Genomic DNA, 25517 nt, shown 5'->3' on the forward strand with positions numbered 1-25517 from the left:
CTAGTTGGTGTCAAGAAATTGATGTATTTATTTGAATATTTTATGAAGACAACATGAGTTACACTGATATGAAGGAAATAATTGGTAACTTACTTTAATTTAAATTAGCATTCTAGTTTTAAAAAATAAGTGTGTACATTTAAAAAATTTTAAATGAAAGCATACTACTGATGCAGAATCAAGTGGATTAAGTACTATGGCCAGAATAGTTAAAAATAAGAGACTGGAAGAAGATATACTGTGAATTTCATGATGAATGACAATTGCAATTTGCTGTGACAGAGCAAATCAAAAAAGCTGTTTGATTATGGAAAAAAAGAACATTTAAGTTAATGAAGTGGAAAATATTGTGAGACATTTTCAGCAAATACTAGTAAATTTGATGAGAAATTTCCTCTTGATAAGCAAATAGGAATAGATGAAATTAGTTGCCTAAAATCTGAATTAAGTGTGCAATGAAAACTTTAAATAAATTTTAAACATAATCTGAGCTTATAACTCTGTCTAGCTATAAAATGGCTTTGGGTCTTGCCCAAAAAAAGGAATCAACTTTTAGATGGAGAGATAGCAAGATAAATGATTAGTTTAATTGTGGAAATTTTATTATGATTTTATGAGCAAAGACTAAAAATTATATTTTATAAAAAGTGAAAAGAATCTTCAATTAAGCCACCCAACAACTGCCCTTAGAATACAAGTTCTTTCTAACAATATCAAAAATCAATTAACTTAAAATTTGTAAAGCTACACATATTCTTCTTTAGTTTCAGATGAGTTGTACAATATGAGATACTGCCCATTTAATACTCTGGGTACATTGTATCACAAAAGGCTTCCAAATCAAAAGGAAATTTTGTGAATTTGCAGCCTAAAAAATCAGATTCATAGCACAGATATTTCTGAATTTTTTATATATGTCAAAAAACAGTTCCCACTAGCTATGAAAAAAAATAATTTCTATCACAATGGATAGTGCTCCGACAATGTTACACTAAAAATGTGGATTCCTTGGAATTTTAAGGCAAGAGACTAATTAATGTCTTCCTAATTGCTTTCTTCACAGTATGAAAAGTAATGGTTTAGAATATACACATAAATATTATGAATCATTATTACTTTATGGAACTGTTGAAAGAGGAAACAATGAATTTATTTATGTTTTTTGCCAATGCGCATTGGTTGAATGATGACAGAGTTTTACAAAGATTTACCATACTTTGAACTTTGAGACTTAAGAGAAATACTTGCCAAGTATTTCATAATCAAAATCTCCCCAAATGACAATGTGATTTATGTTTTCTTACCATATCATGCTGCATATGAACAAACAAAACCTGAAACTCCAAGGAAAGGAAAAGCATTTCTTGTGACCTAGCTAAAAGGGTAGGAACATTTGTTGAAACTGAAACTTTTAATAAGTTAATGAAAATAATTTTACATATTTTCTAGATGAATTAACATAGAAAAAATACACTGTAATCAAAAGTACTGTAAAAATATGCTTGCAATGAAGAAGTAGGAAATCTTAGTAAAGAAACAGAAACTATAAAAAAGTACTAAAGAAAAATTCTAGAATTGAAAAATGCAATATCTGAAAATAAACATTTGATAGATAAGCTTAACAGCAGAATTGAGAGGACAGAAAAAAGAGTAAGTGAGCAATAGAAATTATCCAATCTGAAAAACTGAAAAAAAAAAAAAGGCTGAAGATAAATAACAGAGCCAGTGACCTGTAGGACAATATTAAAAGATTTAACATATGACTACTTGGAACCCCAGAAGGAGAAGTAAGGGCAGAAAAAATATCTGAAGATATAATGGCCAAAGTTTTCTGAAATTTAGTGAAAGGCATGAGTGTACAGATTTCAGAGGCTCAGAGAACCCCAAAAAGGATTAACACAAAGAAAACTATACCAAGGGACATCATGCTCAAACAGCTGAAAACTAAAGGTAATAAGAAAATCTTGAAAGCACAAAGAGGGAAATGACACATTACACACAGAGGAAAAATAATTCAAATGACTTCTCATAACCTATAGAGGCCAGCAGTCAGTGATATAATATCTTTTTTAAAAATATATAAAACAAAACCCAGGATTCTATAGCAAGAAAAAAAAATCCTTCAGGAACAAAGCATTTCAGTAAAAGAAACAATGAAAATTCACCACCAGCAGACATATACTCCAAGAAGTGCTAAATTAAGTTCTTCAAGCTGAAGGGAAATGATACCAGATAGAAATTTAGATCATTGGGAAGGAATGAAGATCATGTGAAAAGGTAAATATGTGGGTAAATATGAAAGATGATGGTGTTTTTTTTGGTCTTAATTTCTTTAAAAATACTCAAGACTGTTTAAATTTCCAAGTGGAATGGTGATGTGACTTTCTGTGGGCTACTTCTTAATTGCAAAAAACAAAAAAATCCCCAAAAAACTAGTACTGATACAATGGAGAGAGCTGGTGGTCAATACATGAATCAAGAGATCAAACATAGCTTCACTATGTGCCACCTGTTATTTTACAATATTGAGTACACAATATTATCTATGAAGTTATCATGTCAAAAATGTTTAATCTGAAACCTAATCAAGCCTCTAGGCATAACATCCAGTTCAGAATAAATGCGAGGGATAGAGAAACAACTTAAGCCCACTCAGAGAAAAATTAGTACAAATACAGAATGTGCAACATTATATGGTTACTTCTCCTGAGTCTTCAAAAAGTTTGTCACAAAACAGGTAGAGGATAAGTGTTTGACCAAAAGAGACTCAATAGCCATAATCATATAAAATATGTGACCTTAGTTTGGTTTTAGGCTTAAAAAAAAAAGCCAGCACTTTCAAAAGACATTCTTTAAAAAATTGGAGAATTCTGTAAATGGGATGAATATTACAGAATATTATAGGTCTACTGTTGTTTTTTAGGTGACAGTGGCTTAGTGGTCATGTAGAAGATAATCTTTAAATCTAGCAGTTGTATTTTTGAGTTGTATGTTGATTTTTTTTAGAGGTGAAGTGATACCTAAAACATTCACTCAGAAGGCACAGCAAAATTATATATATATAAAATCTATAATATATGTGAATCTGTATATATACATTTTCATGAGAGAGAGATACTAAATATAGGTGGAGGGTAAATAAACCTTCCTTGTACTATTGTTGTACCTTTTATGTAAATTTAACATTTTTCAAATACTTGAGGAAACCTTCTCCAAGTCAACATCTGTCTTTTGGCTACCCATTGTTAATCTCTAATTTCCATGAGTTGTAGGGAATGTGGATTGTATGTTATCTGTATTATAGAAATTATTATAAAAAAATTTCTTCAAACCACTTTCCAATTTTTCAACAGCTATATTCTGAATATTCAAAAGCATAGGGTTTCTTACCATTATTAATCTTCAGGGGGATGAGCTTTGAATAAAAAAGTTTCTTGTTTAAAACATTCTATGGGATTTTGTCCAGAATTAATTATCTGAAATGAAATATGGATGAGTGATGATAGATTTTTAAAATATGCTCACAGGGTCTTCCTTCCACATGAATTTATTTATAGTAATACTAGTAATTATCATTAAAGAATGATACAAGATTTAGTAAGCAAATACTCTGTGCCAGATGCCCTTCCAAACAATCATATTTTATGTTAAATAATTTAATCTTTACCATATCGTTAGGTGGTAGAATAGTGATAAATGTTAAGGGATGTGTCATGGCTAAAGGCTTTCTGACTCTCATTACATTAAGACTTTCTCGCCAATGTGAAATCTTTGATGTTGAGTTAGTTGATAGCAACGAGTAAAGGCTTTCCCACATTCCTTACATTTATGTGGCTTCACACCAGTATGAATTCTCTGATGTTGAGCAAGTCGATCGCTACGATTAAAGGCCTTACCACATTCTTTACATTCATAAGGTTTTTCACCAGTATGAATTCTCTTATGTTGAGAAAGACCTGAGATAGAACGGAAGGCCTTCTTACATTCTTTACATATATATGGTTTCAAACCAGTATGGATTGTCTGATGATAAATTAGTTGAGAATTAAGTCTAAAGGTTTTTCCACATTCCTTACATTCATAAGGTTTCTCCCCGGCATGAATTGACTGATGTGTTTTAAGGTCTCCAACACGACTGAAGGCTTTCCCACATTGTTTACATTCATATGGTTTCAAATCACTGTGAATGATCTGATGTTGAATAAGGTAAGAGTGGAGCTTAAAAGTCTTCCCACATTCTTTGCATTCATGGGGCTTCTCGCCAGTATGAATTCTCTGATGCTGTGTAAGTTGAGAGCCTCTACAGAAGGCCTTTCCACATTCCTTACAATCATAGAGTTTCTCGCTACTATGAATTCTCTTATGTTTAAGAAGGCTTGAGCCCCTACTAAAGGCTTTTCCACATTCCTTACATTCATGAGGCTTCTCACCAGTATGACTTCTCTGATGTTCAATAAGTAGATAACTGCGAACAAAGGCCTTTCCACATTGTTTACATTTATATGGTTTCTCACCAGAATGAATTTTTTTATGCTGATAGAGACTTGAACGATGACCAAAGGCCCTTCCACATTCCTTACAAATATAGGGTTTCACACCATGATGAATTTTCTGATGGAGACACATATGTCGGTACAACCTAAAAGTTTCCCCACATTCCTTACATTTGTAGGGTTTCAAACCAATATGAATTTTCTGATGTTCAGTAAGGTGAGAATGACGTCTAAAGGCCTTCCCACATTGCTTACATTCATAGGGTTTCACACCAGTGTGAATTATTTGATGTTGAATAAGCTGGGAATAAAACCTAAAGGCCTTCTCACATCCATTACATTCAAAGGGTTTCAAATCAGTGTGACTTTTTTTATGTCTAATAAAATGCTGGAGAACTATAAAGACCTTTCCACATTCCTTACATTCATAGGGTCTTACACCACTATGGTCTCTCAGATGTTCAATAAGGTGTGAATATTTCCTAAAGCCCTTTCTACATTCCTTACATTCATATGACTTCTCTTTAGTGTGAAGTCTTTGATGTAGAGGAAGGGATATATGTTTCCGGAATATCATGTGATTAAAATATCCCATTTTAGGTTTCTGTTGTCTTTCAAATTTAGTTCTGTTCTGTGAGTCATTTCTGAAAATAAACGCCATAACGTTGAAGGTTTTACTTCTATTCATTGTCTCCCGATGGTATGAATTTACTTCATAACTGCTTTTTTCTGAAGATAATTTGTTGCTCTCACTTGTGAAATCAATGTCTGAAAAAAAATGAGAGAACAAACAAATGCTATTTTTCTTGTACAAGGGGAAATATAAGAAGAATAATAAATTGACAAGTATATCCATTAGAAGTAAAAGGGTCATAAAATTCTAAAAAATGTGATGAAATTTTTTAAAGGCAAGAAGGGCTCAGAAAATTATTAAAGCTAACATGAGAATGTAAAGTTTGTGAATAGGCAAAGAGAAAAATCAGTAGTTCTCATATTTAGTTGTGGATCAGTATTTCCACAGGAATTTCTTACATATACAACCCTTCTCTTTTGAGAGAGTTGAAGCAGAAAAGAATAGCTTTATTTGCTTTGCCAGGCACAGGGGGCAACAGCAGGCTAATGTCCTCAAAACTGTGTGTGCCAACCTGGAGGGGTGTAGTGAGAAGTTTTATAATAATGGTTCAAAGAGGGTGTGATGTATGTATATACTACCCTTTAGATATCCACTGAGACTGAGTGAATCAGAATCTGTGAGTAGGTCCTGGTCATCTACATTTTTAATATTCTCTACCAGATGGTTCTCTATGTAATTTTTTCAATGGTCTGTCTTTATCTTAGAGTGAAACCCAAGCGCATAACCATAAATAAGAAGACTCTGTCTTACTTCTACAAATTCATTTCAAGCCCTTGACATCTTTTCCCCTATATCTGACCACACTGCATCTTTTCAGCTACTAGAACATACTGCAACTTTTCCCATTGCCTGTGGCTTCACACGGATGCTTTACCTTGCAGGAATCCTCTTAGGTGGCTTCTCTAAATGATTGTCTTCAGGTGTTACAAATCACTTCCTCAGAAAGGCTGGCTCTGCTAACTGTAAGTAAATTCATATCCTTTATTCTATATTCCAACATCTAATTCTTTGTCTTCATGATGCTTTTCTCTCGTACATATTTATTGTCTCATTTGTCTTACTATTTATTTTCTTATTCTAAAGCTCAAGTATGAATTCAAAACTTCTTTCAACTACCACTGAAAAACAAGTTCTACCACAAGGTAAGTATTAAATAATGAACTGTAGAATAAAATAGTGAATTAAAAAAGGTAACTTGGATGAAAATCAAGGTAAGTAAGGATAAAAATCAAGGTCAGTGGAGAAGGCAACTGAGTAAAATAATGATCTAGTTTCTGAAAATTATGCAACAGTTACCAACTATCTCTCTCTGACTCTAATCTCTCACACTTTATTGCCTCAGTAGCGGGGCCAAATTAGCCCTAGACTAAAAGCTGTTCTGGACCCAGCTTAATAGAGCTTAAAAGCAAACCATGAAAGGATCAACAAGTCCCATTTACTGAATCCCAGAACAAAGTCCCCCAATCCAGCATTCCAACACAGTAAACGTTGCAATGTCTGGCACCTAATACAAAAATTATCAGGCATGCAAAGTAGTAGGAAAATATAACCCTTCCTAGGAGAAAAATCAAGAAAAAGAAACAGAGCAAGGAGTGACACAGATAATAGAATTAGTAGACAAGGATATTTAGAGAGCTATTATAAATATACTCTGTATTTTCAAGTAGCTATTTTCTAGTCATCTCTTACTTTTCTGTAGCTTTATCCTTTGTCAGAATCCACATATAAGAGGTCATGGGGAAAATTTCCCCCAAATTCTTACATGTTCAAACTTTTGCACTTTAATGACAAACCATCCAGGCCTGAATCTTCCAATTTGTGGGAAGGCTCTTGATGACTGATGCAGTTTCTTTAGTGCTTGTGAGAGTTTTCATATTTTCAATTTTTTTCTCGAGTGTTTGTTTTGTAGATTAAAATTTTCTAATAATTTATTTCATTCGATTTTTCAGTTTTTGGCATAATGTTTATCAAAATTAGCATCATATTTTCAAGGTTTCAGGATTTGTAATGAGGCCCCCTTTTTTCTTACATAGATTCACGTTGAGAGAGTTGCACCAATTTTATTAATTCTTTGAAATAACCAAATTTATAGTTTTGACTTGCTCTTTTATATGTTCAGTTTTTATTTCATTAATTTCTGTTCTTTCCTTTATTATTTCCTTTCTTCCACTTTCTTTAAGTCTGTTGTGCTCTTCCTAACTTACCAAATGGATGGTTAGCTTATTAATTGTCAGCATTTCTTCTGGAAATAAAAGATCCATTGGGAGAGTAAATTTAAAATCCAAACAGATAAGAGCCATTAAAGGAGTGGTGAATTAGCCCTGAAGATCTACCACCGCTTTTCCCCTAGAGAAACTCACTGATTCTGAGCACAGTGATAAAAAAGAGGTAGTTGAGTATTACCAAACTGAAAACCAGCACTGACCCAGCTTAATATCTGCTATTCTATCAGACCCAGAGAGGAAAATGTTAAGTTGTCTCTGGCGGAAGATACCACTATCTAGAATCTCTTCAGTTCTTTTGTACACAATGTCCAGCACACGATCACTATTACTAGTAACTTGGAGAGGCATTACCATATGACAAATAACAAGAGGAAAAAACAGAAAAAATAGAAGTAGACCCACAGATGATACCAAACAATGAAGGCATACAAGAATTCCAAAATAACTACTGATGGAAGAGTTTAAAAAAACAGATGAGGGACTTCCCTGATGGTCCAATGGTAAAGAATCCACCTTCCAATGCAGAGGATGTGGATTCGATACCTGGTTGCGGAACTAAGACCCCACATGCCGCGGGGCAACTAATCCTGCACACCACAACTACTGAGCTCACGTGCCTCAAAGAGAGAGCCCAGGTGCCGCAAACTACAGAGCCCATGCGCCCTGGAGCCCATGTGACACAACTAGAGAAGAGAAAACTTGCACACCACAACTAGAGAGAAGCCCGCACGCCACAACGAAGAGCCTGCACGCAACTAAGACCCGATGCAGCCAACATAAGAAAAATAAAATAAATTAAATTTAAAAAAAAACAGGGACTTCTCTGGTGGTCCAGTGGTTAAGAATCTGCCTTCCAATGCAGAGGACATGGGTTTGATCCCTGGTCAGGGATCTAAGATCCCACATGCCGAGGGGCAACTAAGCCCACATGCTGCAACTACTGAGCCTGCTCACTCTGGAGCCCACACACCACAACTAGGGTGAAGCCTGCTCGCCTCAATGAAGAGCCCGCATGCTGCAATGAAAGATCCCACATGCTGAAACTAAGACCTGACACAGGCAAAAATAAATAAATAAGAATAAATAATTAAAACATAAAAAATAGTAATAAAAAGACAGTAAATAAAAGAATTGCAACAGGTAACTGGAAGTTATAAAAGACAATCAAAGTGAATTTCTAGAGAGAGAAGTTCTCAAAAGATCTAACGTAGGTATAACTGGAGAGAACGGTCAAGTATTGTCCAAAAACTGAACAAAGACACTTCTGAGTAGAATCTATCAAATTACTGAAAGCCAACATTCTCACTGCTATAACAGAAAATACTCAAAAAGATAATGATCTTGACTCATTCTACCACTGTAAAAATTACAAAGTCTCATCTGTAATAAAGAGAAAACCAGGACTCTATGTTACCTGTTCTCCATGTAGGTGGATTGGCAATTAAAATAGAATATTTATTGACATTATGAAAATACACACAATTTGACATTTGTTTTCTTTGCCAGTAGTTATGCAGAAAATTCCCAGAATTCAATCCTCTGGTCATTTAGAAAAAGCAACTGCAGGATGGATCAGAAGGAGGTAGGAAGGTAAATGAAGGACAGAGAAGATTTAGGTGCTGTCATGCTGCGAAGCAACTAAGCCCATGCGCCACAACTACTGAGCCTGCACTCTAGAGCCTGTGAGCCACAACTACTGAGCCCGCGTGCCACAACTACTGAAGCCCGTGCACCTAGAGCTCATGCTCCACAAGAGAAGCCACCACAATGAGAAGCCTGCGTACTGCAACGAAGAGTAGCCCCTGCTCGCCACAACTAGAAAAAGCCCACATGCAGCAACGAAGACCCAATGCAGCCATAAATAAATAAATAAAATTTTAAAGAAGATTTAGGTGCTGAATGAAGGTGCTTATTTCAATCTAACAAAGCCCAAAATAGTCCTTTGAGAATATGGAAATTTCGCTAGTTTCTTAGCACAGAGCATAAAATATACAGTAGAAAAAGTGGATATTCCAGATAGCAGATTCTACATTACTTCAGGCAGATGTCCTTACCCAGTGATATCAAGTTAGTATAATTCTCCAACATCACATCTCTGTACAAGTTCCTCTGATCTGAGTTTAGGCATTCCCACTCTTCCTGAGAGAAGTCTATGGCAACATCACTGAATGTCAGTGGCACCTGAAATGATAAATTCATGTATTATTTGTAAAAGTAGAAAAAAAATTTCAAGATGGAATATTGAGTTGCAGTAGGGGGTGATATATAAAAACAAGTAGGCTGAAGTTAAAGATCATGACATGGGTAGATCAGAGTAAATAATAAATAAATTAGCATATCTGAAGTAGATTCCCTACCCAATCTTGAAGAATCCTGTTGGAGCACAAAACATTTAATTTTAATTTTCAAAATTTTCTTTAACCTCTTCCCCACAGTTCAGTATTATCCACCAGATGTGGTTCTCATCTTCCCTTTCTACAATCCCTTACTGAACTTCTGGTTCTTGAGTTAGAACACACTAATGTAGAATGATCCAGAACAACACTGAGTGACTCAAGCCAAGCAATCTCTCTTCCCCTACAAAATGGGCCTCAGAACCCTATTCACTTCTCAGTGATTCCTTAGCCAGAACCCCTCCTCTCTGTAGGCAGGCACCAATCCCATTTCAACCCAAACCTAAAAGCTTTTCAAAGCTGAGATCTCATCTAACACTGAGACTGAGACCATTCGAAACCAAATTCTCCCTTATCTACCTGGAAAACTATGGAGAAAGTTCTCCCTCTTCTGGTCAAAGAGGACCACCATTTCTATACAATGAAACTACAAACCTAACAAGGGAAGCTAAAATACTTCCTTCAAGGTACTTCACCCCTTTAGTGCTCCAACACTGCTCTCGAGAGAAGACTGAACATATAGAAGAGGAATAACTCATTTGATGAAAAACTGAAAAATCAGTTTGAAAAAAGGGAGCAAATAGGGAGGACACCATCCTTCTCTGTAAAGGCAGCAACTGTGAAACAGGCTGAGATACAGCTTTCCTAGGAAGGAGGTTTTGGGATAAAGAATGAAAATATTATCTGAATTAAAATTGTAATATTTCAGGAAGGAGAGACATCCACTTACCCGGCCCATGGTTTTAGAACTGCCAATCATCCTCAGAAGCTGAGTCCAGAGAAGCCAGAGCTGAGGGAGGAAAAAGAAGCCTTGAAACCCAATGTAGCTCAGAACTCCCAAAATTAAGGTAAGAGAGCCTCTCTTTTTTCTTCTTTATTCCTGTTTCTCGCCATCCTTGCCCACTCTCTGCCCTCCCAAACACATAAACACATGTCAGGGGATATGAGACAGAGTCCAGACAAACTCAAACCCTTTCCTGTGTCTGGGAAACAAGCCTCACAAGCGTGGATACAGAGCAGAGGCTCTCTTGAACCAAAGCCAGATCCAGACACGCCCCTCTGGCCTATTTCTCATTCTGATCATGCCAGATGTACCCAGCTTGGGTTGTCCAGTCACACTAAGTGGATCCTCCCCAATTCAGCCCTACCTTCCAGGGTTGAGACCAGGCCATACAACACAAACTTCAACAACCTTCATGTCCTCAAGGTGGACCTGGACTCTGCCAGACAAAAGGCAGAAAACAGGGACTTCCCTGGTGGCGCAGTGGTTAAGAATCCACCTGCCAGTGCAGGGGACATGGATTCGAGCCCTGGTTTGGGAAGATCCCACATGCCGTGGAGTAACTAAGCCCGTGAGCCACAACTACTGAGCCTGTGTTCTAGAGCCCTCGAGCCACTACTACTGAGCCCACGTGCCACGACTACTGAAGCCCATGTGCCTAAAGCCCGTGCTCTACAACAAGAGAAGCCACCGCAATGAAGAGTAGCCCCCACTCGGTGCAACTAGAGAAAGCCTGCGCGCAGCAAAGAAGACCCAATGCAGCCAAAAATAAAAAGAAATAAATTTTTTAAAAAGGCAGAAAAGAGTAGGGACCAACTTGGAAAACTTGACCACCATAAAACTGTCTGCCCACGTGAAGCCAGAACTTGACTCCAAGGTCCTCTGGGCTGACCAACCTGGATTTCCCTATCAGGATCCACTTTGCTTGCTGGCATGAATCACTGCCACCCAGTACTCACAGGGAGATGTGAATTCATACTCACTAAAGCCATACAGTAATACATAGATATTTGTAACCTTCTATGTGATAGCTGCGCTATACACATTAACATTTAATCCTGAAATGTACTTATTAACTCAATTCAACAGATGAGGAAATAAAAGCTCAAAGAAGTAAAGGTATTTTCCCATATCACAAACTATAAGTAGAAGTGGTGTTTTCAATCACATTTCTATAATTATAAAGTCAACTTTTTTTTGAACTGTTGTCTCTGACACCCAGATTTTTTGTTTCATTATATGAAACCTGAACATAAATAATTAAGACAGCACCTGTCAAAAGATTTACTAAAGAGATGTTTTAAAGCAACAAAGATAGTACAATTTTACAGGTATTCAACTGTCAGATTTTAAAAGTTGATGATACACCACATATTAGTAAGGCTGTAGGGAAAAGAGCATTCTCATGCTGTCCTATAAACCTGTGAAAACCTAGTGCAATTGAGACATGTACGAAAAATTGTGCATAAGAAGAATTTAACGATGAAAGGCCGTTTCTGAGACTTCACCTAAAGGAAATAACTGTAAGATGTGCCTAGAGATGTATAAAGGAATATGATGATAGACACTAGTTAAAATGAAAAAAAAAACGCTGGAGAAAAATCTAAATGTACTTAGATGGGTAGTTAATTCAATAAAGTGTATTCATTCATATAATGGAAAATGAAATAGATACTGAAAATGATTGCGCAGATCACTGGTTCTCAATAGGGGGTGATCCTGCCCCCCAGGGCACATTTGGCAATGTCTGGAGACATATTTGTTTGTCAAAATGTGTGGAGGGGTGCTACTGTAACTAGTGGGTGGAGATCAGGGATGGTGCTGACCATCCTACAAGGCATAGGAAAGCCCCCCACCACAGCTAAGAATTATCTGGTCAAAAATATCAACAGTGCTAAGGTTGAGAAACCCTGACATAGACTTATTAAAGGAAGATAACGTAATCCAGAGTCTCTATAATATATTATCAACAATGCCAGTATATGATAAAACTTACGAAAAATGCAAAGAAACAGGAAAGTTACTGATAATCAAGAGAAAAATCTCAATAGAAATAAACCCAAAGATGATCCAGACAATGGAGCTAGTAGACAAGGACTTGAAGATATTATGATTAACATGCTAAAGAAAATAGAGAAAAAGATGGACAAAATGGAATGCAAAACGGAGTATATCAGTAGAGATTTAGTAGAATCATAAAAAAGAGACCCACATGAACATTTTTTTTTTTAACATGTTTATTGGAGTATAATTGCTTTACAATGGTATGTTTCAGCTTCACAACAAAATGAACATTTTATAGTTATAAAAATATAATATCAAAAATTTTAAATGTATTGGATGGATTTAACAGCAGAAAATGGTATTAATTAACATAAAGTCAAATTAACAATAATCTTATGCAGAGAGGAAAAGAAAGAACAGAGCTGAATGTAAGAGAAGTACAAGAAACAGACAAAATGTGGAATTGAACACCTAAAAGAAATAGAACGGAAAATTGATTTGAAGAAATAATGGACAAAATCATTCCAAATCTCATGAAATACCTTGATACATAAATCAAAAAGCTCAGCAAACCTAACCAGATAAAATAAGGAAATTCTTACCCAGGCATATCATAGCCAAATTGTTGAAAAACAAAATTGAAAAACATATCTTGAAAGTATGTAGTTTAAAAAAGACATCAGTTATAAATAAACAACAACAAAAATAGTTCTTATCTCAACAGAAACTTTAGCGGCCTGAAAAATGGAATCGTATCTTCAAAGTGCTGAAAGAAAAACCCCTGACAACTCTGAATCTTATGCCTGGAGAATATATCTTTCAGAAATGAAGGTAAAATAAAGATTTTTTTGAACAGAAGCTGAGAGAATTTCTGATCAACAGACCCACAATACAAGAAATAGTAAAGGACAGCAGTCAGGCTAAAGGAAAATAATCCTAGATGGAAGCATGAATGTGCCAAAAAGCAATGAACAGCTGTGGACAAGTAAATATATGACTGATATGACTAAACAAATGGACTGTTTAAAGGAACCAAAACTAGAATGCTTTGTGAAGATTGTATTACTGGAAGAAGGAATGACAATATCAGCATAAATGGATTTAAACTATTGAAATGTTCTTATGTTATTTGATATGTGGTTAAAAAACCCTACTTTTTTTTTTTTTCTCAGCTGTGCCATGCAGCATGCAGGATCTTAGCTCCCTAATCAGGGATCGAACCCGTGCCCCCTGCATTTCGAGTGGAGAGTCTTAACCACTGGACCGCCAGGGAAGTCCCCTAAAAACCATATTTTAAAGAAGACTGTATTAAAGATGCACCCTATATGGGGAAATATGTATACATATAGCTGATTCACTTTGTTATACAGCAGAAACTAACACAACATTGTAAAGCGATTACATTCCAATAAAGATGTTAAAAAAAAAGATGCATCCTATAATAGCTCAGGTAACTACTAAAAGAATTATACAGAGATGCACAACTAAAATTGCTAATAGAGGAGATTAAATGGAATAATGAAAACTACCTGATTAATTCAAAAGAAGGCAGGAAAGGAGGAATAAAGAAATGAAGAATAAATGGGATAAACAGAAAACATATAGCAAGATGGCATATTTAAACCAAACTATATCAGTAACTGTAATAAAATGTGAATGGACTAAACATTGCAATTAAAAACTAAGATTTTCAGATTAAATTAAAAACAGAATCAATTACACTGCTTATAAGAAACATACTTTAAAGACACAGATATGTTAAAAGTAAGAGTGGAAAAGTATATTAGACAGTAATTAGAAGCACACTGGTATATTAACAACAGATAAATAGACTTAAATGCAAGAAGTATTATAAGTAATAAAGAGATATTTCCTACAATTCAACAAGAATATAACAGTTATCCTACATTCCTTATACTCCTAATAAGATAGCTTCAAAAGCAAAAGTCAACAGAATTAAAGAACAAGTTTATAATTAACTTTAGAGATTTTTTATACCCTCCATTGGTAACTGATAACAGGAAGAGAAAAAAAAATCAACAAGGCCATAACAGGTTGAACAGGAATAACCAAAATGACCCAATTGAACATTATACTCCCAAAATACAGACTACACATTCTTTGCATATTTTTCAGAATATTCTGGGCCATAAAATAAGTATCTATAAACTTCAAAGGATTAATATCAAAGAATGTATATTTTGGAACTCAAAAACAGGTATTTCTCAAATGTTTCCAAATATAAAAATTCACTTGAAATAAGTACAGGTCAAAGAATAAATCATAATGGAAACTAGAACATATTTGGAGCTAAATGATAATAAAAGTATGGCATAACAGAGCTTGTGAGATGCAGTCAAACCAATGTTTACAATGATATTTTTAGTTTTAAATATATATTTTTTGTTTTTGTTTTGTTTTTACAAATGCTGCAGATAAATGCCATTCATTATCTAATCACCACTGGTAAATACTAGGTGTACTAAAGACATTGACATAGTAAATCAATTAGTAGTGAAATTATTATGAAAATCCTTTGTCAAATTACTACAATGCCAAATAAACCCATAATTTATTTTCTCCCAGTAGATAGCATGAGCATTTATAATGATTGCCCACTTATTATTTTCCTTTCTTATTACTCTTTGATCCCCTTCACCCAAACATAAATTTATGTTTTATAAAAGTAGTATGGTTAAAAATCAATGATCTACCTTTGGAAGCTAGAAAAGGGAAAGCAAATTAAGCCTACAGAAAGTAAAACATACTAAAATGAGTGGCATAAAAAACCCAGATCTATAACAGAGAAAAACCAATAAAGCCAAAAGTTATTTCATTGAAGAGATAAGATTAATAAACCTCTAGCTATACTGTTCAAGGAAAAAATTGCCAATATCAGGACTATAAAAGGAGATATCGCTACATATATTATAGACATTATTAAATTGATAACAGAATTTTATGAACAACTCTACGACAATAAACTTGAAAATGTAGAAGAAATTTTAAAATTTCTTGAAAACAATTCAATGAAACTGATATAAAAAATGGAAAATCTGAATATTGTTATATTTATTAAAGAAATTAAATCTATATTAATTAAGGACCTTCCCATAAAATGTCAGGCCCAGAGGCTTCAGTGGCAAATTCTCCAAACAGTTAAGGAATTAAAAATGCCAGTCAAACTCAATATCTTCTAGAAAACAAATAAAAATGGACCATGTCTTGAGGCCCTCATAATTGTGATATCAAAACCTGACAATGACATTACAAGAAAAGAAAACTACAATATATCTCTATCATGAACACAGATGCAAGTATATTAAATAAAATATTAGCAAGGAGAGGCCAGTGATATATATGTCCAAGAGATTTATTCTCAAAATGCAAAGTCACTTTATTTTTAAGAAGCAATCAATATAATCTTCAAACTTTAAATAATAAAGGAGAAAAACCATTCAATCATTTCATTACATGCAGAAAAACCATTTGATAATATTCAACATCAGTTCATGATAAAAATTCTCAGCCAACTAGGAATAGAACTTCTTTAATTTGATAAAGGGGATCTACAGAATAAAACTGAGAGGTAAAATATGGACTAATGTCTTGAGTTCAGGAATAAGGCAAGGATCTCCACTTTTACCACTTCCATTTAACTTTGTATTTGAAGACCTATCCAATACCATAAGAGAAAAAAGTGAAATGAAAGGTATGAAGATTGGAAGGAAGGAGGTAAATCCATATTTATTTGCAGATAACATGATTTTGTACATAGAAAAAAATTTTCAATCCTACAGACTATTAGAATACATGAATTTATTAGAAAGTTTGTTGAATAAAAGGTCACAGTATAAAACAAACAATTATAGTAAAGCAAAGCTATTGAAAAATGAGATTTTAAAAATCCCAACAGTTCATAAAAAACATGAAAAATATAAAACACTTTGGAATGAATCTAACGAAAGAGGTGCAAGACTTTTAGATTGAAAACAACAAAACATTAAGGAAAGAAGTTAAAGAAGAATTAAATAAATGGAAACATATTTCATGTTCATGAATTGGAGGAATCTATTTTAAGATGACCACTTCTCTCTAAATTGATCTACTGATTCAATGCATCTCTAAACAATATCAGCAGCTTTTTTTTAGAACATTAAGAAAATCATTCTAAAATTATATGGAAATGCTAAGAATCCAGAACAGTCAGGGCAATTTTGAAGAACAAAGTTGTCGAATGTACATTACCAGATATCAAGACATAATATAAAGCTACTGTAATTAAAACAGCAGGACTGACACAGGATTGACAAACAGACCAACAGAATAGACAGTCCAGAAAGAGCCCTGTACATATATAGTCACATTTTTTTAACAATAAAAGTCTGACTTAGAGCAGAAAAGATAGTCTTTTCAACAAATGATGCCTGAGCAATTGGCAATCTGTGTGGAAAGAATGGTTTTGACCCTGATCCCACCACATATACAGATGTAAATTCAAGATGGATCATAGGCCTAAATGTGAAAGCTAAAGCAATAAATTTTCTGTAAGAAGAAACAGGAAAATATCTTCATGATCTTGGGGTAGGCAAAATTTTCTCTTTTTTTTGGTTTAATTTTTATTTCCACTTACTTTAGACTTAGAGAAAAGTTGCAAGAGTAGTACAGTTTCCTATATACTGCTCAAACTAATTTGAACATCTTACATAGGACAATGGTCAAAACCAGGACATTAACATTGGTACAGTACTACAAATGGCATATCTTATTCAAATATCACCAGTTTTTCCCACTAATGTCATTTTTCTTTTCCAGGATTCTATACATGATCCCACACTGCATTGAGCTGTTATTTCTCCTCAGTCTCTTCCAATCTCCACAGTCTTTCTTATGGTAATAGCTTTCAACTACTACCATAACAAATTACCACAAATTTAGCTTAAAACAACACACATTTATTATCTCACAGTTTCTGTGAACTTGGAGTCTGGACAGTTTCGATAGATGGTCTCCTCATGCTGGTCTTATAAGCTGCAAACAAGGTATCAGCTGGGCTGTGTTCTCATTCAGAGGCTCAAGTGGGGAAGAATCCACTTTCAATTTCATTCAGATTGTTGGCAGAATTCATACGCTTGCGGCTGGATGACTGAGGGCCTCAACTTTTTGCTGGCTGTCAGCTGGAGAATGACCTCAGGTCCTAGAGGCTGCCTGCAGTTTCTTGCAAGGGCTTGTCCAACACTGCCTTACTTCATCAAGCCCACGAGCAGAGTCTCTAGCTCCAGTATGCTATGATGGAGTCTTTTTTTGTTTTGTTTTTGGGTTTTTTTGGCCGTGCCTCGCAGCACGTGGGATCTTAGTTCCATGACCAGGGATCAAACCCACGTCCCCTGCAGTGTAAGTGCAGAGTCTTAACCACTGGACCACCAGGAAAGTCCCTATGATGGAGTCTTATGTGACATAATGTAACCATAGTAGCGACACCCCTTTACTTTTGCCGTATAAAGTAACCTAATCACAGGACTGACATCCCCTCATCAATTTTCTATTGGTTAGAAACAAGTCACAGGTCCTGCTTGCACTCCAATGGAGGGGGATTATACAATGGCATAGACACCAGCAGGCAGGAATCATGGCGGTCACCCTAAAGTCTGTCTATCACACCTAATTCATGACCTCTTCACTTCGGAGGAGTACAAATCATTTAAGTTATCAAACGTCCCTCCACTTGGTTTGTCTGATGTTTCACAATTGGAATGAGGCTCTGCATTTTTGGCAGTACCACAGTGATGCTCTGTCCTTCTCACTGTATGACATGAAAGGGCTCATGATGTCAATACTTTATCACTGATGATGTTAACCTTGATCACTTGGTGAAACTGCTTTCTGATGGGTTTCCCCACTAGAAAAGTACTACCTTTCCCTCTGTTGTTAATAAATATCATGGGTGATGGGGAATCCTCTGACACTATGCAAACCCTTTTTCTCTTCAAACTTTCACCCTCTAGTTTTAGCATCTACCAGTGGATCTCGTCTGAAACAACGATTACTGTGGTGTTTGCCTAATGGCCATTTTCCATGTCCCTCTTTCCTTCTACACTTAACAACTGGAATTCTACCATAAGGAAAATCTGTCCCTTCTTCCCCAGGAAAAGATGTTTTAAACAGAACAAAAATGCGATAGCCATAAAAGAAAAAGATTGTTAAATGAGCTCAGTTAAAATTAAGAATATCTCTTCATTATAAGATATCATTAAGAAAGTGAATAAGAAGTTACAGGCTAATAGGAGATATTCCCTTTCTCTGTCTGTCTGTCTCTCTCTCTACACACACACACACATACACACACACACACACACACAGGTTTATATACACACACAAAGGACTTGTATTCAAAATATATCTAAAATTCCTACAACTCAATAGGAAAAGGAACAAAAGCCAGGCTAAAAAATGGACAAAAGATTTGAATAGACAGTTCATCAGAGTATGTCAAAATGGGCAGTATCATATGAAAAGATGCTCACATTATTTATCAAAAAAATACAAATTAAAATCACAATGAGATACTCCTACACATGCAACAGAATGGTTAAATTTAAAATGATTGACGATATCAAGTATTGGCCAGTTTGAGAAGTAACTAGACCTTGCATACATTGCAGTCGGAGTGTAAATTAAGTTAACCACTTCCACCCCCAGGTATATTCCCAGGAAAAACAAGAACATGTGTCCACAAAAAGACTTGTCCAAGAATTTTCATAGAAGGTTTATTCATAATAGTCAAATATTGGAAACAACTCATCATCATAAGAATGAATAAACAAATTGTGGTAAGGTCATACAATGGAATACTACACAACACTTGGGTTGGGGTAACCTACTGATTCACAAAACAACACGTATGAATCTCAAAAGTTCAGTTTTGGACAAAAAGCAGCAGAGACAAGAGATTCCATTTATATGAAGTTCAAGAACAGGCAAATCTCATCTTGAGTGATAGAAGTCAGTATAATGTTTACTTCTTGTGGGGGAGGGTTCGTTCTAACTGGGACAGGACATAAGCACATCTTCCAGGAGGGGATAGAAATGCTCTATTTCTTGATTTGGGTGGTGTTTTCAAATGTAAAGATTCATTAAGCTATATGCACAGCTAAGATATGTATACTTTATTATATATATTTCCATGAAAAAATGATAGAGACCTTTATTTGATGATAATGGGTAAAACCATTATATTTCAAAATGTTACCCTGTTATGACAAGTAAAATAACATGTATGAATATATGCATGTGCATTGAGGGATGGATAAAAAAATTTGGAGTAAAATGTTTACAGTAGTCTCTTCGTTTTGAGCTTTTCTGTACTTTCTGAATTACTGTATGAGAATGTATTACTTCTATAATAAAAATTATAATAGAGCTAATCACTCTCTTTGAGATTGGAGGGTGAAATAAAAGATGAATATGGTGATATTTGGGGTATGATGATGAGGCCTTTTTTTTCTCCAAGGGCTTAAAGTCTCTGAGTTGATTGTCTCATACTGGAATATCAAGGTTCTGTGTCATCAGTCATGAACTTTGATATTCCATAGTTTTCCCTTTTCTGGATTCCCCTGACTCACCTGGACAAATCCTCTTGTCACTACACTCTCCACCTACTAGGCCTGGACTCCTTGTTCCAATTCAGGAATTACACCTGGCTTGGAAACAGAAAAACCTGCACATAAAAGAAATAGAACTTAGGCATGCTGCAGCTCTCAACAAATCCAGACACAGTCCTGTGGTGTAGGGGCGGGGAAGTCCCACATAAGAAAGGCCAAAGGAAAGCCATTCACGGAACCAGGGTGATGAGGCCTCAAGGAAAATAGAGTAGAACAGTCACTTAAATCTCAAATCCCTCAGAAATTCAAACACTTCAACCTCCCTAGAGGGTCACATTAAGGGAAGAAAAAAGCCCCAGAGATCACATTTTGAATTTAAAGATTTGATCATAAAGACTCTGCTTCTATGATTTTTCAGTATCACATCCTTATACAAGTTCTTCTGAGACAGTACAGTTATCACTAGAGACTGTTGCCACATTCCCAAACGTCACTACCCCTGAAGTTACAAAGCCCTAAGTTCCCATATGGCCTGAGAAATTGGAAGAAGTGAAGTTGATCAAGATATAGAATTGGTACAGCATGGAGAGCAGGCGTGTTCAGCATTCTAAACTCAGCAACAGCTGATGTGTCCATGTAATGAAATATTAAAGTCATTAAATGCTAAGTTTGAGAAACTGTTAAGGGAATGAAAATATTCAAAATATCATGTCAGTATAAAAATTAGGTTACAAAGACCAAAAGCTCAATTAAAAAGTGGGCAAAGAATCTGAACTGACGTTTCTCCAAAGAAGACATACAAATGGCCAGTAAGTATGTGAAAAGACCCTCAATATCATAAGTCAACAGGGAAATGCAAATCAAAACCACAAGACCCACTTCATACCCACTAGGATGGCTATAATAAAAAGGAAAGATAATAACAGGCATTGGTGAAAATGTGGAGAAATTGGAACCCTCACATGTGGCTGTTGGGAATGTAAAATGGTACAGACATTTTGGTAAACAATCTGACAGTTCCTCAAACGAGTTACCATATGACCTGGCAATTCCACTCCTAAATGTATACCTAAGAGAAACAAAAATATATGTCTACCCAAAAACCTGTACACAAATGCTCCTGTCGGCATTATTCATAATAGCTAAGAAGCAGAAACAACTCAAATGTCCATCAACTGATGAATGGATAAATAAAACATGGTATATCCATACAATGGAATGTTATTCAGCCTTAAAAAAGAAGAGGGCTTCCCTGGTGGCGCAGTGGTTGAGAGTTCGCCTGCTGATGCAGGGGACACAGGTTCGTGCTCCGGTCCAGGAAGATCCCACATACCGCGGAGCGGCTGGGCCCATGAGCCATGGCCGCTGAGCTGGCGCATCCCGCAACAGGAGAGGCCACAACAGTGAGAGGCCAGCGTACCACAAAAAAAAAAAAAAAAAAAAAGAAGAAACTTCCGACACATGCTACAACATGGATGAATCTATGTGAATCACAGTGAAAACATTATGGTAATTCAAAGAAGCTGGTCACAGAAGACCACATATTGTGTGATTCTAGTTCTACAAAATGTCCAGAGGGGCAAATTAATAGAGACAGAAGGTAGGTAGGTGGTTCACCATGGCTGGGGCAGTTGCAGGAAATGGGGAGTGACTGCTGATGGGAATAGGGTTTCTCTTTAGGGTGATGAAAATGTTCTAAAGTTGACTGTGGTGATGGTTTCACAAGCCTGTGAATATATTAAATGTATAAAATTGTACACTTCAAGTAGCTGAATGGTGTGGTATGTGAATTGCATCTCAATAACATTGTTAAAAAATCAGGTTACGAATGCACAAAATCATACAAATAGAAAATACGATTATATTTATAAAAATATATGTACTTATCAATACATATAGAAAAAGTGACAGAAATCAATAAATAGAAAAATATATATAAATGTATGTAGCTATTTATTAACATTGCTTATTTGTGTGTCATAGCCTTGGTTTTCTTCCTTTTCCTAAATGTATATTTCAGAAAATTTTAAACAATAGCCATTCCTTAATTTCACACACATACACACACAGATATGTTTTTTATCTTTTAAAGGAGCAACCTCTTCTCCAGAGAGGTGGAAAAAAATCTAACCTCTTCTTCCCCCCTTTAATATCCCTGAACCTGAAGATAAAGCCTAGTACACTCTATAACAAAGGTTCTCAAAATTTTATCTCTGGGAACTTATCAGAAATGCAGATTCTCAGCTCCATCCCAGACCCACTGAATTAGAAATTCTGAGGCTGGGGCCCAGCAAACTGTATTTGAACAAGCCCTGCAGGTGATTCTGATGCAGCTTACATTTGAGAACGAATGCTGTTCTAAAAACAGTTCCTGTGTTTTTACTGAAAAGTTTTACTTCATTTCCATCAGTTCCCAGTACTTGAACCAACCCTAATTTGTTTGTCTATAGAAATGTATGTCTGTGTAAACTGGAGGCTATGATGTTTTGTATACATTAATGGTAGTCTCAATGCTGCTTCCTATTATATATTCCTGATTGATAGATTTATTTTGCTTCTGAACCTGTCCTCCTAGCTAAGATGTCCTGCATACAGTTGTCGCATTTACTGTCACTATGCATTTAACATCACTAGAATAAAAACGCTAAGGTGTAAAATCCATTTTTCTTCACAGAGTTCTCATAATTTGATCATATTCTGGCAGTGCTGCTATAAACAAAATGATGTCTCTTCCTATCAACTCCTGAGGCAGGTCACCTGAATTTCTCCAGTGGCATTTCAGATCCTCTATCTTACTTATTCCTATCCTGATTTCTTTTTTTTTTAAATTTTATTTATTTTTTATACAGCAGGTTCTTATTAGTTATCTGTTTTATACATATTAGTGTATATATGTCAATCCCAATCTCTCAATTCATCTCACCCCCCTTTCCCCCTTTGATGTCCATACATTTGTTCTCTACATCTGTGTCTCCATTTCTGCCTTGCAAACCGGTTCATCTGTACCATTTTTCTTGATTCCACATATATGCATTAACATATGATACTTGTTTTTCCTCTTTCTGACTTACTTCACTCTGTATGACAGTCTCTAGGTCCACTGATTTCATTTTTTTACTGGATAACAAGTCATTTGAGGATAGCAACTATATCTTCTTGTCATTGTGTTCCAATGAATACAAGCGTAAATATCTGGTATTTGACTCAAATTTCAAAACCAGAAATTTATCCTTAGGTTATGACTATAATAGAACATAAAGATCTATGCATAATGATGTTCATTATAGACTAATTTAATTTTTAGTCAAAAATAGAAATATAATAGCTAACAGTAGGCCACAGGTTAAATAAATTATGGAGAGAAGGGCTTGGGGACCCTGACGGGATGATTCCTCTGCATGGCCATATGATTTACAGATATGTCAGTACCAGGCAGGACATTTCAGCTGAAGGAAAAGAAGGATTACATGCCTTTAAAGTTAAAGTGTGTTTTATGAATAATGAGGAAACACCAACTCACCTGAACTTAAACTTTTAGTTGTGTAACAAAAATTCTTTCCTCTCTCAGGATCCTTTTTTTTCCGAGACAGGCTGCACTGGGAACAGAGAAGGCAATCATGAGACATCAGGATTTTCTTGGAGAGCACATTCACTTACAAAATACCCTCCCTCCATGACCATACCCCTTTACCCAGTCCACCACAAACAACCAAATGGGAGTAGGAAGGAGACTGGGACAGCGTTGACCTTTCCCAGTGTGAGAGAGGCCCCGTCACTGATGTCTAGGGTGGAATCTGTCTAATTCACAGCAGGTTCCTGGGGCCAGAGTTTTGGAAATGCTGTGGTTGTGAAACATAGCTGGCCCCTCGGAACTTTCTAAGGGGACCCTCCCAGGAGGGAATCCTACTCCTGGGACCTTATCAGGTCATCCCAGAAGCCTGTCTTGGGGCCGCATTCAGCTTCAGAAAATCTCATCTCATGATCGATTGCTGGGATCCTCCATTCTTCCATTCTAAAGCTCAGAATCTGGCTTCCCTCCTTTATCTGCGCCAGACCCCAAGTGGCTGTGAGAGGAGAGGGCTGAGGAATCAGCAAAGTCTAGAGCCAAGAGTTCCAGTGACAACCCACATGGCCACACAACTCTCGCTCATCCGTAAGCCACGCAGTTAAATAAGCACAATCGCCCAGTTAAATAATGACACACAAACGCACACATTGTCACGGAGACACGTCTACACCTACACAGACACACACACACACACACACAAATATCTCAATAGGCATACAAATCTTCTCTGCTGCTCACGCAGACACGAGCCTGAGACTCGAGGCCCGACAAGCTGCGTCCGCGCCCGGAGCGTCCTTGCCTTGAGCGCCTGTCACCCCCACCGCGGGTCCCAGTCCAGCTGCAGTGAGAGACTATGGAAGCTTCCGCCCATTCTTATCTTTGGATACGATCTACTCACCACGTAGGGACCACAGCTGCTCGGCCACCGGAAGAGGACGCAGGGACCGAGGCTGATGCGAGCCCGGTGGCTTCTGGGAAATGCAGTCCACCCGGAACTGTCCTGGCGCCGGGAGTGCGCGGTGTTCCGAGTGCGCAGGCGCAGGCGTGTGGCGGCACGCGGCGGAGGTTGACACGACCTCGGGAGGACTGTGCCTTCAGGTAGACCTGCGTACGTGGAAAAGGCGAGTGGAATATGAGCCCAGACTGTAGCAGTCCGAGCAGGCGCTTGGGGACTTAAGAGCCTCAAACCTGCGTGCAGCAGGAGGAGGAGTCGGTGGTGGGCTCTTGGGTACCGTGGCTACCTACGTGTGAGCTGTGAGGACAGGACTTTAGTGTTTCACCCTCCGCCCAGGTAGCATCATCACCTGGAGTAGCGCCAGGAGCACAGCTGGCATTAAGTATGCATTTGTTTTAAAGAAAGAACGCCTGGGCGTGTGTAGGTGTGTTTGCGTTTTCATGCTGTACGATGTTGTGGGACCCATTGTGTGTCTGTAACCATGTATGGGATTGTTTCTGTTTGGTTTGTTTCGTAGAGTGTGGATGTGGAAATGGTTTGTGTTTCAGATTTTGAGATATTATAAAACTTGTTAAGCACACTTCCTCCCCGCTCCTCCATCCCCACCCCGAAATTCCTCCTGCCCAGTAACTTGCCTTTCTTTCCATAAAAGGCCGAGTCTGGCTGACTTTTGCCAAAGACACATACTAGCAGGGCTGACTCATCCATTAGACACAGAAGGCAAAATGCCTAGGGCCCACAATACTTTTAGGGGCCTACAAAAATGTCTTTTAAAATCAGAAGTAAACATTAATTTTTGGTCAAAGAAAGTGTTTAATTCAAAGAAACTCAATTTATTATTATTACTATACCTAAACAATCGT

At 36.5% G+C, this 25517-nt stretch overlaps 1 protein-coding gene and 1 long non-coding RNA gene across 6 annotated transcripts; one reads left to right on the plus strand and one right to left on the minus strand.

Moving 5' to 3' along the window:
* ZNF404 (zinc finger protein 404) lies at positions 1 to 23729 on the minus strand. 4 transcript variants are annotated; one of them, XM_027079780.1, is made up of 5 exons: positions 20153 to 21239; positions 10476 to 10535; positions 9407 to 9533; positions 6002 to 6087; positions 1 to 5261 (listed from the first exon to the last, which is right to left on the minus strand). In XM_027079780.1, the coding sequence occupies exon 5, from the start codon at positions 5179 to 5181 to the stop codon at positions 3739 to 3741; it is 1443 nt and encodes a 480-aa protein (XP_026935581.1). In that variant the 5' UTR covers positions 5182 to 5261; positions 6002 to 6087; positions 9407 to 9533; positions 10476 to 10535; positions 20153 to 21239; the 3' UTR covers positions 1 to 3738. The 4 variants fall into 4 exon arrangements, with proteins under 4 accessions (XP_026935581.1, XP_026935578.1, XP_026935579.1 ...); XM_027079777.1 differs by lacking the exon at positions 6002 to 6087 and adding an exon at positions 23652 to 23729 and having other exon boundaries at positions 3530 to 5261; positions 20153 to 20247; XM_027079778.1 differs by lacking the exons at positions 6002 to 6087; positions 20153 to 21239 and adding an exon at positions 23652 to 23728 and having other exon boundaries at positions 3530 to 5261.
* LOC113605985 (uncharacterized) lies at positions 5276 to 23811 on the plus strand. 2 transcript variants are annotated; one of them, XR_003427415.1, is made up of 4 exons: positions 5276 to 6089; positions 6211 to 6269; positions 10455 to 10593; positions 23700 to 23811. It is a non-coding gene; the product is annotated as an uncharacterized LOC113605985 (long non-coding RNA). The 2 variants fall into 2 exon arrangements; XR_003427416.1 differs by lacking the exon at positions 23700 to 23811 and having other exon boundaries at positions 5281 to 6089; positions 10455 to 10938.
* The last annotated feature ends 1706 nt before the right edge of the window (positions 23812 to 25517 follow it).

This window comes from Aethalodelphis obliquidens, unplaced genomic scaffold, assembly GCF_003676395.1.
Source record: "Aethalodelphis obliquidens isolate GAN/ISIS:26980383/991018 unplaced genomic scaffold, ASM367639v1 scaffold43, whole genome shotgun sequence".
Lineage (NCBI taxonomy): Eukaryota > Metazoa > Chordata > Mammalia > Artiodactyla > Delphinidae > Aethalodelphis > Aethalodelphis obliquidens.

What these genes read in the sequence shown, in the direction of transcription:
- ZNF404 (XM_027079777.1), bottom strand. Translation starts at nt 10,505, where the DNA reads ATGATTGGCAGTTCTAAAACCATGGGCCGG. An exon ending in GTTCTAAAACCATGGGCCGG is followed by an intron (nt 9,534 to 10,475) that starts GTAAGTGGATGT and finishes TTATCATTTCAG; the next exon opens with GTGCCACTGACATTCAGTGA. An exon ending in TACTAACTTGATATCACTGG is followed by an intron (nt 5,262 to 9,406) that starts GTAAGGACATCT and finishes ATTTTTTTTCAG; the next exon opens with ACATTGATTTCACAAGTGAG.